Consider the following 15,305-nt stretch of genomic DNA (forward strand, 5'->3'; position numbering starts at 1 on the left):
AAAGATTTGGAGTTAAAAAGAGCTGAGGGAATATTCATAATGTGGATGGGTGAATTTCTTTCGCTAGATGGCGCCTGAATGTCCGCCTCTTGACTTCAGTCTTCAGTGATCTCGCTTCCAGTCATTCGTTTCTTTTTAACGTCAGTCGTTCAGATTGAATACAAACAACAGTCATCACATATCCCTTCTGTACTTGCTACAGTTCTTAAGACTACTTCTAATTTAATTATTGAACTAGATGGGTGGGTGATGCTAAAAATCATAGTAATCTTGTCATTTTTAACACTGCAGTGTTCCGATTTGCTACTGTCTAAGGCGGAATCTCCTGGAACTGGCATCTTTAATGCTGACTTGGCTCGCAGACTTTGGTCATTATGCACACATTTGTATGTTTTCCTCATTTACGCCACATTAGCAGCGCGAATAGGGTGGCGCCGATGTTGCCAGGTCGGCTCATTTCACGCGCGCTGGTTCGTTGATGTTGATTACCGTGTCTTTACAGCAGACATTAACGTCTGACCAAAACATTAACAAACACCAAAAAAAAAAAAAAAACAGACCAATTTTTCCAACGTTTTCTTTATTTTATAGATGTGGTTAGTTTTACGTGTAATTATATTTTTCCTACTCTATTCTGGCAACCTCTGGCCTCTTCGGCGAACCCTTTTGACAGCATAACGCGCGCTCCCGTGCTCGCCGGGACACGTCTTTACTTCCCCCTCCACCCTCGACCGGGGACAGGGAGCCCAGCCGGGTTAACAACACCGCCAGCGTCAGCAGGGGGGGGGAGAAGAAGAAGATATCTTCTGCCGAGGCACTGATTGGTCTCCGGGAGGAGAGCGCAGAGGTGGCGAGGAGAGAGAGAGAGGAGGAGAGAGAGAGAGAGAGAGAGGGAGGGAGGGTGTGTGTTGTCAAGGAAGCGACATTCGCGCAACCTTCATCTCTCCCTCCGCGGCGGTTAAAGTATCGCCAAGGTCGCTCCGCGGCGTGTGGAGACTCCCGGTGAAGCGGCGAGCGGGGGGACGAGGCGCCGGCGAGGATGGAGCAGGCATACGGTGCTGGCAAGGCCGGCGGGGCGTTCGACCCCCTCACGTTCTTCCAGCAGCCCCAAACTATCCTCCGACTCGTGTGCTGGGTGAGTCCCGCTTCGTGACCGGCCTTAATTCTGTCACATCGCATGCATCGCGGCGTCGTGGATTTAAACCGCATAGCGACGCCCTTCTCCATTTTGCTCCGCGTTGCCATGGCGGCGTGTTTTCATCACAGGAGGATGCACATTTTCTGGAAGTGCGGCCCTTCTGTCTGTCCTCGAGTTGCTTCGCATTCGTTCTGGAAGATTCCGTGAACGTTCAGCTCAGGACTCAATTCAGGAAGGCATGAAAAGTGGCAAGACCCCTACGAAACATGCGTATATTGCCATATACTAGAATTTATATTGCAATATACAATACATATTTCAATATATGAGAAACCTCCTCATATATTTGCAATGCCTTTTCAATATATTATCATTATATATTAACATTTAACATTGTTATACTATATTAAATAGTATAACAATGTATTTATTCATTATATGAAAACGGCAATAATTGTACAATTCTCAGTATATGATTATGTGGTGTTCAGATGACAACACAGTGCATATAAATGCATGAGCTAAAGAAAAGTAGGGATTTAACAATGTACAATTCAGGGGGATACACAAGCGAGTGTGCAACTACGTAGACAGAATATGCATAAATAGGTCAGAAGATGAGGAAGAGGAGTCATGACATGAATGTGCCGGAAGCTGAGGATGCACGAGATAAACAGCGGCTTTCACAGTTGGTATAGGAAAAAAAAACATGTCATCCCACCCCCACTTCCATCTTCTTTCTTTTGTGTGTTTGTGTAAATATTTCGGAAAGACGGCTGATGTTTTGAGTCCTGTGACCTTCTGATCGAGTTCTTACTCGTTTCAGACGAATGCATTTGTTGCCATTTATGCAAATTCTCTGCTGTGCTGCCTGATATGCACAGGGTGTTGCACCAGTCGACTTGATACTAGAATTCATTAATTTGGATATATAAGGACATCAGATAAAAAGAAAAAGCATTCATGATGATTTTGTTACCCCCATGGTTGGTGAAATGTGAACTGACTATGGCTGCATGGCTAAAAATGATCTTAGTTATTTATTATTATGTGAATTTCAAGCCAGTTTAAAGTGGGGAAAAAAAACTTGCTACGGTTTGTGCTGCATAGATTTTATTTTAATGAATGTGAATTATTTGAACAGCCAGTGTGATCATCGGTAGATTCCCTCTCTCTCTCTCTGTCGTCTTGTAGCACAGCACGTGGTGGTTTGTGGTGTGTGTGTGTGTGTGTGTGTGTGTGTCTCAGAGGGGTTTAGGATTTAACAGTGGGATAACATTAACAGACGGCCTCATTGGAAGTGGTTGGCAGGTGAACAGTGGGGCAACTATAGCAACATAATGTAACAATATTGAATATTGAATCTCCAATATTGAGATTTTGTACAATATAACAATTAGCTATATTTACTTTATTTAACAATTGATTATCTTTCTAATGCAAAAACACATTTATGCTTCTGAAGTTTGTTATAGTTGTTTGTTTTGTCTACTTCATTTGATTTGATTATGGTGCTTTATGCGACATAAGGAGCTGGCTTTGCTTTTCACAGAGAATCCTACCAGCGTATGATTTGCAGCCATAGTGATTTATGAAACATGGTCTTGGCTTGATGGAGCTGCTATTTATGGCCTTCAGAGAGCTATTTCAGCTTCCCTTCCATATGGCAACGACATTTCTCAGGCAAATCTAATTTCTCATTCAGCTAAATTCAGTTTCTCCCAAGTCACAGAGGACTTTTCCATCACAGTTCACATCACCCCCACAGGCCTGCTCAGCACTCCCGTTACTAAGCAATGAGGCGTTATCACCAAGCAGGTCTGATCCCATTAGTTGCCAGAGCCCAGGAGACCATCTGATTGCAGATGGAGCAGTATGGATATCTGTTCACGGTGAAGTTAGCAGTGGTCTGCTAATGTGAGACGGGCATCTTATGAGAGAAACCTCTGCCAGACTCACTCTTTGTGTGATTGGCTGTTGAACAGCAGCTGTGTTGGCATGACAACCGTTTACGATTACTGGGACGATGTAACGCATGTTCCAGAAGGAGGAATTAAATGAGAATGTTTGTCATCAGAGAGAGTGCTATCGGTGGTCTGTCAGAGTAAATAATCACTTCTTCTTGTCATTTGAATAACCTCAGAGGAGGGTCGGGTGATTTTAGCTGGTGATTTATGAACGCCTCATGGCCCAATCAATGTGTGGTCTTCTGCGAGCTAAAATGGCAAATATAGAGCAGGTCTGTATCTTGCATGTTCATCTTTTCCGTCATCCTATGTTTTGTGCAAATATTGCTATTATGAGAATTCACCATGGATTTAAATGCATCATAGATGGATAACTGCATTTGTCTTATGTACATCCACCCTAAAATAGGACTCATATATACGTGCACTGCATGTGCTTTGAAAAACTCCCTTACCAGTTGGCAAGGATCGGTTCCTCTTTCTGTAGTCATAAATTTGTCTGCATGAATACACATGTAGGTATGATTATAATTTGCCACTTTTGACTGTGGTTGTGGTTGTATATTATAAAGACTGTTTAATACTCAGATTAAAAGCCATCAGCCTGCATGTTAAAATGTGTGCAGACTGGTGATCCTCCCTGATCCTCACAACAATGAGGCGTGATCTGAAGTGATCAGAAATGGTCTCTTTGACGACCAGTGACTCACTTCATCGCGTTGATCTAAATGAGTGGTTTTACCCCTCCTGATGATGTTCTTTATATTAATTCACTGGGTCATATTACCACACCCCCAGGAGTAGTGTAATGTCTATAGCCTTGTTAAAGTAGTGCTGGATCGATTTATTGGCGGAAGCTAATACCATAGATCGTGCGTGTGTGTGTGTTTAGAGAGTCTTGTCTCTAAACCTGTTGAAACTGAATTAATAAAATCAATTTGCTGAATATTAAAGAGGAGCTATCTGTGATGCTGACGGATCTGGTTTTAAGGGGTTAATTCTAGTGCCTGAGAGAACAGAATGGTAAACAGTGTTCAAATTGTGAATTGATATTCATGTTAATGTATTAATTTGTTATGCATCTATTACTGAATAGGAATGTAATTATAATAATTAATCATTGTCATTAAACTGTCTCTGCTGTGCTGCCTGACGTGCACATGGTGTTGCACCAGTCGACTCAAATTGAGACCTTGGCTCAAATATCAAACCAAACCCAGGATTAAACTCAAGAATTAGGTATCCTCTAGCATCACGGCAGGGCCTGAAGATAAAGCTGCAAGCATAATGCACAGAATAGCGACATATAATTGCAATGTTTTAATTAGTTCTGTGCTTTCCTGTGGTCAGATAACTCCGCCTCCCCTGCTGTACGCTGCTGAGCGCTACACACGACTCCCCATCATGGCTGGCACACAGCAGATCACGTCAGCACGGGCATGACTCTGCACTGCGTAAGGATGAAGCGAGCGAAGAGAAGGAAGGAGGGGGAGGAGCGAATGAATGAGAGAGACGAGGTCTCTGCCTGCTGCCTTGTGACTCAAGACGAGCTTTCTGCGTCCTGCTGTTGCCGTGTTGCGCTCTGTCGTGTGTGCTTATGTTCTTCTGCCCCCTTTTGCTTTCACTCTGCGTCTTTCTTTTCGCGCTCTCTAGCTCTCTCTGAATGCAAGGTCAATGAGATTATAAGGAGCGTAGGGGAGGGAGCAGAAGTGACGCTTAGGCAGGGGTGGGAGTAAAAAAGAGAGATGGCAAAGATGACTGCGTATCTGTTCAGGAAAGACAAATATCAGATCGCTTAAATATCGAGATTGCAGTGAGAGCAAAAGAAATGTGAAAATTCCTGTTTCTCCCAGTGCATAAGGAGGTGGCCCCGTAATCAGAAGGTTGCCAGTTTCGAACCGCCAAGGTGCCACTGAGGTGCCACTGAGCAAAGTACTGTCCCCACACACTGCTAGTTGGTTAAAATGCAGAGGACACATTTTGTTGTGTCACCATGTTCTGTGCTGCAGTGTTTCACAATGACAATCACAAGTAGGTCACACACCATTCAACAAAAACCTCAGATCTTGCTAAGTGAACCAAATGAAATTAATTCACTTCAATTCTGCTTCATCTCTTTTTCATGTTTCAGGATCATTTTCTTCTTTTATTCGTAGCTACATTTGAATAGTAACACTTTCCTTAATCATTGCAATGGTATGAGCTATTGCGAATGAGAATGCGATGTGATTATATACAAGTATGTAGTGGGTGGTAGTAGCCTAGTGGGTCAGGCACTCGCCAGAAGACCACAAAGTCACAGGTTCAAACCCACTTAACACTGAGTGTCTCCAGGGGGGACTGTCCCTGTCACTACTGATTGTAAGGTGCTCTTATCCTTGAATGTAAATCCAAGGAATCGTTTTATTAACCGCGCCGCGGTTGTGCTGTGGATGATGAACATCAGCAAATGCAACACAAAGCAATATGCATGAATGCATAATTGCAATAACATGTGATCTCAAGCGTACAGTTATGAACTATTTAACGACATAGAACTGCCCGATAAGCGATTTGATGTGACCGGTCCAGTGCTGTCTGTTTCACTTTCATAAGCACGTCCTAAAAATAACCATTTTATAACCATCTTTAATGACAAAAGAGAGTGTGTGTGTGTGTGTGTGTGTGTGTGTGTGTGGGTGTGGAACAATTTTTTTTTCCCCTCTCTATTGTGACTTTGTGGATGCATCCATCTCTCGCTTTAAGTGCCAGGAGAGACTGCCCAGGGGCGATTTTCTGGGGTTCGATCTGCTGACTCCTGCATGCCGTCGCTTGTCAGCGGGTCCACAATGGCGATGCATCTGCCGGAGCAGGAGCCTGTTTTATTGACTGGGGCATTGTGGCCTACAGCATTCCTGAAGGTCCTGTTGCCGTAAGAATTCGAATATTTACAAAGACGTGTCTGTTTGCTAACAAGACGGTTTTTCACATCCACCCCAATGCTACTCACTTATCCGTCTCACTGTTGGGAAACTTTTTTGGGACCTGGTCACCCAGTCTTTACTATTTACATAAAAAAACAAGTCCTATATTCATTCTTCTAGAGCCACAACAGATCTTGCCATGGTCCAGTCATCCAGTGCGATATTAATCAGGTGCCTCCTAATCCATGTCCCAATCCATCCATTTCTCATATGGAACAAATGTATTTATTTATTTAGTTCTGGCTGCGTAGTTGGTCAAAACTAACCTCGCCATTTCTTTTTCATCTTAATCACGCTTGCTGAAATTCCATGGAAATTCCTGTCTGGCTTTAAAACAGAGCCTCCCTGCTGATGATCACAAGATCAGGACCCCACGTGGAGGCGACTACAATGCCTGCTTTCATGCGCTCATGAGGCAAAGCGACCTTGTGATCAGACAGCCGGGGGCTGTTAAGAGCGGGTGGAGTGAACAGACCCTCCAATGCGGACCCTCCAACCTCTCCATCGCTCAACCCTGGGAGACATGAGGATCGCTTAAAACAATTTATATATATATAATTACTATTATTATATATTAGATAAATGTTATTGTGAAATCCTTATGTATCCTAATAATAATAATATCCTAATAATTATAACTGTTAAAGCATTTGATTACATTTCATATTACTCATATTATGCTTATTATGCTTATTAACATTTAGGCAGCCAAAAAAATATTTTGTGGGTCAACCCACATATGTAGGCTACTTCATGAGACCAATTTCTTTGGTCTGGGTTTTAAATATTTGAAATCTGTCTGCATTTTGCAACACTCCACACAGCTACAAAAGTTTCCAAAAAGGTCTGGTACAGTTGAGTAATTTTGATAACTTAATTAACAGTAATATACAGTCTTAGTTATAATTTAGTTTAAAGTTCTATATTGCTGGATTTGCTCATGCTGTCATTTAAAAAAATTATTATTAATAGAATTGATTTAGCTCTCCTGCTGTAAATGCCAATTTCTAGTCATCTGTGTCCGATTACGTTTCAGTTCTGTCATACTTATAAAAGTGTGGGATTATTTTGAATATTTTGTGAAGGAATCCATGAAAGTAAATATGAACAAATCTGCCGCAGGAGAGACTTTGTGTTTAACCACAAACATTGGCCCATGCCAGTTAATGTGCAGAGAATGAGCAGCGGAGTAGTGTCAGCTCACCAGGCCGTGATTTTTATTTCTTCATATTTACTATTTACAGCTGTGGTAAAAGCCTTGTCATCCGCTGATATGCTAATGTTCAGCCCATTAATGTTCATTTTATTATGGTTAATATATAAATGATATGTTTCTTATGTATTCATGAACTCTGATCTCGTTTTCATTGTTTTAATTCTGTGTTCCAACAGCTTTTCTCCATAGTCATTTTTGGATGCATCGCCAATGAAGGCTACGTGAATCGGCCAGATGAGGTTGAGGAGTACTGCATCTTCAACCGGAACCAGAACGCCTGTAACTATGGCGTGGGAATGGGCTCTCTGGCCTTCCTTAGCTGTGCGGCCTTCCTGGCCTTGGATGTCTATTTCCCTCAGATCAGCAGTGTGAAGGACCGCAAGAAAGCTGTGCTGGCAGACGTCGGAGTTTCAGGTAATGGATGTGTAAGAGAGGGCCTTTTTATGCTGCTCTATGTGTTGCCCCCTTGTGGCTGCTGAAAGCTAAATGTTAAATTGGGGGGGTTGACTGAATAAATTGGAAAGCACACAAATTTCAACAAACTGAGATTCTACATAGGGCTGCACGATTTGGGGAAAAAGACATATTGCAATTATTGAGATCAATATTGCGATATGCGATTGCGATATGATAAAGGGCACTTGCTTGTATATCAATGAAAAGTTGCATACAAATTACTAATAGTGAAATGTTTAATTTCAAAGTGAAACTTACAAACTACTTATAAAAACTTGGAATGCCCAGTGCTTTCAAAATACAATATTCTACTAAATTAACTAATCACAAAAAAGTCTTTACTTTAAAAAACATTACTGTCGAACGACAAACCCTGGTAAGGCTAAACAACTGTTTTGATTATATTTGGCCATTATAAAATCTTATGTTTAACCAAAACGTTGTTTGGAGGCTGACTTGAACACAGGGATGCATAGCTTTTCTAGCTTAGCCTAGCTTAGCTAAGGTTAAGACTTAAGATTTTATAATGGCCAAATATATTCAAAACAATTGTCCAGCCTTACCTATGAAATGTAATCCCCCGGGATCTGGTTTGGAGCGTACAGCGGTTTGTACAGCCCCAAGCAGCACAAGAGTGAGGCATTTTTATGCACTTCTCTCCATAGACATGTATATGCTTCACGCCACAGCAGAGCCTATCGCAATATGGCGGCGACGTTGACGTACGTGTACCCATATGTCTATGCGAATCACGAATCTGAGGTCTCAATTGAACCGAATCGAAAGTCATATGACCAAACACGTCACATATAAATCGCAGCTTTTTGCGTTCATGTAATCGCACAGACTGACATTGCGATTACGATTGCGATTCGATTAATCGTGCAGCACTAATTCTACATCATTGATTGTTACATTGAGAGCTACATGAATAACTGTATGGCTATTATTTATTCATTATACTAAATAGACAGTGTAAAAAAAAACTTTACGAATCATTATTATTGGGTGCAGATGGAGGAAATGTGATGCGTATGTTTCATCATGTTTGGACTTTTTGGAAGCCCAACACTTTTTTTAAACACTTTTTATGGAAACTGCTGTGTCTGTATTAAATTGTAACTTAGGATCAAATTGAGTGTTTGCTACCATCTGCTGGCACACTGTGAATTTCAGCTGGTAGGCTCAGCATGTCTAACATTTTTTTCCTGTCTGTCTCCTCACCAGCATTTTGGTCTTTCATTTGGTTCGTCGGTTTCTGTTTCTTGGCAAATCAGTGGCAGGTTGCCAAGCCTGAGGACAATCCTCTAAAAGAGGGTGCGGACGCCGCTCGGGCAGCCATCACCTTCTCCTTCTTCTCCATCTTCACCTGGGTAAGTATCTAAGGCTGTTCTCAACTAAAAAAACTCACTGAGATGCCTCAGCTTCATCTGCATGTGACATAGAATCTCTACAAAAAAACTACCTGAGCAACCTCAACCTCCTGAAATTAAACTCAGTTCATCTTGTGTTTGTCACGTGTGTTGAGCTGGTAATGAATAGTTCAAATTCAAGCTTATGTAGCCATTTCAGCTGCATACATGTTAGACAGTACATAGTGAAACGAAACGATGTTTCTCCGGAACCCTGGTGCTACGTGTAACATTTAAACAAAGTTACATACTGACATAAAGCGCACATGTGCGACCGACAAACTAGGACACAGGCAGTGCAAGCATAACAAGAGTAACATCAAATGAAACATGTAGACAACAAAGAATACAGACAGTGGTAAAAACAGTGAAATTGGATATGAAGGTGCAGAGTAACAGTGCATCTGCTACTGTAATAGAAATGTAATATACATATGTTCTGAACATTATCATTTTCCCACAACATTCTTATTTTTGTTATTGACTTATGAGGGATTTATAGTTACATTTGCTTCTGTGTTTTTGGAAACTGCTGCCTGTACAAAAGGGTCTCCTTTTGACCCTTTAGCTCTTGTCTAATTATAAAATTATGGTTAATTAATTAATTTTTTGGTAAATAATTCTGAATATCAGCCCAACCCTGGTTGTCACACAACACATTATCTTGTTAATCTTGCCTGTTTTAATCCCTTGTTTGTCTTGCTGGCATCTCTTACATCTAATGCATCTCTTTAAGCGCCTTCTTATACAAGCTTTTTCAGGGTTGAGTAACCCACCTGTTTAACCTGATTTCTTGTTGAGGTTTTCATCGGTTGTCTCCTCTTTTTTTTTATGCAGCTTTCCTGCTGAGCGCCAAACCTCAGTTGACCGGCATCCTCTGTCTACTAACCCTTTTCTTTCTTTGAAATTGTAGGGAACAGTTTTGGACTGACATGACCATGGCAAATGTGTTTTTCTCCAGGGAGCTCTGACAGTACTGGGCCTGGAGAGGTTAAAGAAGGTGTCCTTCGAGGAAGAGTACAACAAACTGTTCACTCCACACTCCACCCCTCCACTAGTTTAACAATTTGCACACCCACCCACCTACCGACGTACACCCACCTACCGAATCAACACATAATTCACTCGGCCCCCATAGCATGATAGATACCACAAAAAAATGTCACAATACAACACGTATCACAACACAATTTCTATGAAGAGTACAAGTTCTTTATAGTCTTGATTATAGTCTTGATTGATTGCTGGGTCCCACTATGTAAAGATATGTCTCAATACAAACCAATTTTATGGGCTGTACTTGCCTAATCAGAACAGTATTAATTAGTGTTGGGTATTTATGTATTATTGTGGGTATTTATATATATTGTGTGGATTCCAGTACAGAGGAAACCATACAATACACTTATGGTTTAATAGCAATTTATCCAGCGATTCAAAGCATTGCCCTAGTACTCACAAAGATGTTCATGTTAAACGGGTCTGACCACAATGAATGGAAAGTTCTTAAATACTAAGAATCGGCATTTAGGATATTCACTCAACAGAAAAATCTCTCACACCTTCATCCACTTTTCACCCTTTCATCCACTGTCTACATCCTGGTCATTCGTTTCATGTTTCCACTTGTGTCTGATCACATTTGACCACACAGCAGCGCTGATGCCAAAGTGGGGCGTTTTTAATACTCCGTATACAGCGGTGCCTTCAAAATTAGATGCCTTATGTAAATACATCATTATAAGTATGATGAAAGCATGAAGCCATGTGATTCTTGAATCGTTAATCAGTGGTTCTCTGTTGCATGTGGCCTTGCAGATTGAAACGAAAATTCCTTCACATGCTGCATTATGTGTTGTAAAGATGGTGTTAAGGCTAGGCACCATAGACATTGGTTAAACCATGCCTGTGTGTGTGTGTGTGTGTCTGTGTATTTTTTTTAAGAAGAACTGTACCTAATGCGTTATCCAAGTTGCACATATTACTTGTTTACATGCTGTAACGTTGTTTCTTTCAGGACTGTTAGATGGGTATGCACAGGGGGTGAGCAAAATAACAAAAGCACTCTGAAATACCATTGCACATACAAAAAATAAAACAGAAATGAGGAAAACACAAAGGATTTTATTTAAATTAAGATGCCATGGCGATTTAATCCCAACTGCTTTATTAAATAGGCACAGCAGAAGAAATCTGAAGGTCACGAATGCACTCAATTCATAACAACGCATGAGAAGCATAAAAGTGTCAATGGAAGAACTTGGAGGTGATTTTGCCAGCTATTCAGCGTGTTCAGCATCTAATGGGCATCCATCTCGTTTTGTAGGAGCAATCTTGTACCTTGACCTTCCCACTATTGTCCCTTGGTAAAAGGACAACATGAACAACTTGACCTACCTTGGTCCTCCTGACAGATATCAACATGTCTGAACCAACATGCAGCAGCTCGTTAAAACATTACATACAGATTTTTCCAGTGGCTGCAGGCATGAAAATATGGAAGTGAATCCCCCATAATCCCACATCACACATTTTTTTGTGTTAAGTCTATACATTAAGTCTATTGCTTACATTATTCTGTCCACCCCTGTGCATGGTACTTTTACACAATCTTGTCCTTTCAGGCAGGTTCTGAATACTGCCTTTTAAGTGATTGTGTTAAATGGTGTGTGTCTCTGTAAGTGCCTTAAACAAGTGCTGTAGTGACTAAATAGGACGTTAATTACTAGATCACTAACTACCCCTGGCTTTTAAAGTAGGTTTGGGCCCACATGCAGTTTTCTTTTTCAGCTATCAAATTTAATAATAAAAAAAAGCTATTCAGTATTATGGTTTTAAAGATTTTTCTCTCAGTGTTATAGTATGAAATTATATTTATTATGATAGTTGGGACCAAGTCAAAGTGATTTTCTTTATGCAAACAGTTGTTTACACACAATGATGGTTTTTATGCATTAAACAATCCAAAGAACTGTTTTACTCTCTGTGGTCTTATGTTATTATTATTTTAGATTTTTCTGTAATGTGTGTGTGTGCATAGTCTGTTTGTGTGTACATGGTTTAGTAATAAGGCCTGTTCAGTTCAAGACCTCTGCCTTAATCTTCCCTGACACCTCAGCTTTAAAACAGGCTAACAGGCTTTAATTGTCAAGACTAATCAAACTAATTTATCTCTTTCTCTCTCCACTGTCACACCACGACTACTGTCATCTAACACAATGCTTTTCTTTTGTTTTTATTTTATTCATTTCTTTCTCTTTTTTTCCATTAAAATTAACTGTCTAATTAATACAATGGATGTGTTCATATAACATATGTGTATTTTTCATCCTTGTCCCACACAAAAATCTTCTAACACTTCGCTTGACCTTTCATATTCGCTTCTTCCCTTTCTCTCCCATTATTCTCTCCTGCCACCTTCCATACCATGAAGGCTGGTCAGGCATTCCTGGCCTTCCAGAGGTATAAGCTGGGAGCCGACTCAGCACTCTTCTCCCAGGACTACACCGACCCCAGCCAGGACCCTGCGGCAGCGGCCACCACCGCTACAGATTACATGGCCTACACGGGTGACATGGACGCCCCAGACAACACAGGTGGCATGTACGACGGCTCAGCAGGCTACCAGAGCCAAGGCTACTGAGTCTGAGGCCAGCCATGGAGAGCTGGAGCTCAGATGAGACCGACTGTGTGACTGGGCCTCCTGGGAGATGAACGTGAACCTTGGGAGGTTACAGGGACCTTGGAAGGAAGATTAAAAAAAAACTGTGGACGGTCTAATGTGCATATGGTGCTTCTGGCTGAGACATCAGGGGTGGGGTTATTCTGACCAGGTGAGTTAAGGGGGTGGGGTGGAGGTGGGTAGAGGTGAGGGTTTAGGTGTGATTATAAAAAATATATTTCCAAACAGAGACCAACTTGTGTATATTTGTTACCGGTTTGCCTTCGGATAAAGAAGGGAGTCATTTTTGATTGGCCACACAGCTGAAAAATGTGCGTATCAACGTATCAAACCTTGAAGAATCACTGAAATTGTTTCATATGTACTTTATTCCATTCAAGTGCATACATTCGGACACAATTTAAGATGTGGGCAAATGGTGCAGATGTTACAAAGTGCTACAAAGACCCCTGTGACTTTGGTTTTCTCAACTGTACAGTACTTTATGACAGTCAAGAAACTTGATAAACCTATTCCCACCACAGTCAACAATATGCCAGAGAAAAATAAATAATAAATGCAAAGTGGTTGGATTTAAGAAGAAAAACTTCTAAAGGAAGAACATCAATTCATAAATGTTCTTTCCTAGCCTCCTAGACTTAAAAACAGTTCACAATTCCCCTGTGTTTCTATATGGTATCATATATCACCTTAAAACTTAAACGAGATGCTCTGTAAGCTTCCTCAGCCAAGTCAACTGCACTGACATTTCTCACTGCCAACTACACTGAAAGCATGAAACAAAAGGCGTTCTTCATTCACTGTTGGTGTTTTATGATTATTTTTGGTTAGTTAAAGCCACGGTCCAAAAGCAGCTCTAGATGAAGGAAATAATTGTAGATAGTAACACCCACCTAATTAAATATGTTGATATCTGCCGACACCTCCCTAGGAACAGATAAATGGCCGCAACATATCTTTGCCACGGTGAAAGGCAGATACATTCCAGCTTCACAGCTGATGAACACTTCTATTTACCTACAATAGCTGATAAAATCAACCATTGTGACTTTCCAGCTAATTCTGTGCAAATGTATATGATGTTACATTTTTGTAAAGCTTTTGTGTTCAAGCGCGAAAGAAAAAGAACATAACACAGGAAGTTCCAACACATCCTCTCTCTCTGTCTCTCTCTCTCTCTCTCTCTCTCTCTCTGATATTGTAAAAATATCAGCACATTTTATTTTATGGAATAAAAGTGTATAATTCTAAACCATATGTAATTACTGCTGATAGATTTTTTTTTTTTTAACAAATATATAATTCGATATTTACAGCACGTAATTAACATCACATATTTAATCGATTACAGAAACAGCATTTGTCTAAATGTTCTAATGTATTTTCGTTGTAATAGTGTTTTGAAAGGTATGTTATCTTCTAACTATGTAAGTTGTGGTGTGTTTTCTGAATCAGGAAACATTTTGGTCTTATGTTACTGTTTGCAGACAGTAATAAGAAAAAGGAAAAACAACAACCTATATACTGTACTGTATGGTATTGGTGTGCAACTTGGAGTTGAAATAACAAATAGTGCTAATGCTTTTGATGTAATGACTGTTGATTAAATTAATCAGTTAATTAAGTTAAGAGTAAATGTGTTTAATCATCTGTCTTTTGCGTGTTTGTAAGAGACCTGATGTAGATGTGTTGGACTGTGCTGGGAAAGATCAATAAATCAGTATGTTTTAGCTGTTCTGGTATCCATGGTGCAACAATCTACATTTATTCTGCCCGTTATACAACGTAACACATTATCCCTATGAACCGACTGTAGTGGCCATATACCGTGAGATTATCAAGAAGAATGTGTTGTCGTGCTAAAAAGAAGAACAAAAGGAACAGAAGACATCCAGTCTGGATACGTGGGACGTTTCTGACACCACACCCTGTTGTGTGTCTTAGCTGACTTCTAGTACAAAAATCTATTTAGTTGTCCTTGTCCTTTTTTTTGCTGAACATTTACATTTACAGCATTTATCAGACGCCCTTACAATCAGTAGTTACAGGGACAGTCCCCCCCTTGGTGCAACTTAGGGTTAAGTGTCTTGCTCAGGGACACAAGTGGGATTTGAACCCAGGTCTTCTGGTTCATAGCTGAGTGTGTTACCCACTAGGCTACTAACACCCTCCCAGGAACAACAGGAAATGTTTAAATATAGCAGTCGAACGCTAATGTACTGAAGCTGCACCGGAGCAGAAACTGCTGAAAAGATTTTTCAGAAAATAAAGTACATTTCCTGTGTATGAGGCTGTGTTGGAACTGGATCAACTTCGGTATCTGGCCTGGTCTGATAAATTGGTGCTCTTGGCAATAATTCTGCCGAAGCCCAATAGGTCCTGTATTTATAGGCATGTTTCTTTGACTAAAGATCTTTACAGTCCAAGTATCATCTTCGTGGTAACAGTAGTTCCCGATGCACTGGTGAGAT

The 15,305-nt window shown here is 40.7% G+C and overlaps 1 protein-coding gene across 2 annotated transcripts; it reads left to right on the top strand.

The window, feature by feature from the left end:
- Positions 1 to 660: 660 nt before the first annotated feature.
- syngr1a (synaptogyrin 1a) lies at positions 661 to 14,564 on the top strand. Of its 2 annotated transcripts, none has more exons than XM_028987901.1 (4): positions 661 to 1,135; positions 7,461 to 7,698; positions 8,968 to 9,113; positions 12,586 to 14,564. In XM_028987901.1, the coding sequence occupies exons 1-4, from the start codon at positions 1,040 to 1,042 to the stop codon at positions 12,793 to 12,795; spliced, it is 690 nt and encodes a 229-aa protein (XP_028843734.1). In that variant the 5' UTR covers positions 661 to 1,039; the 3' UTR covers positions 12,796 to 14,564. The 2 variants fall into 2 exon arrangements, with proteins under 2 accessions (XP_028843734.1, XP_028843735.1); XM_028987902.1 differs by lacking the exon at positions 12,586 to 14,564 and adding an exon at positions 10,114 to 12,131 and having other exon boundaries at positions 668 to 1,135.
- Positions 14,565 to 15,305: the final 741 nt, after the last annotated feature.

The sequence above is a fragment of the Denticeps clupeoides genome, chromosome 7, assembly GCF_900700375.1.
Source record: "Denticeps clupeoides chromosome 7, fDenClu1.1, whole genome shotgun sequence".
NCBI lineage: Eukaryota > Metazoa > Chordata > Actinopteri > Clupeiformes > Denticipitidae > Denticeps > Denticeps clupeoides.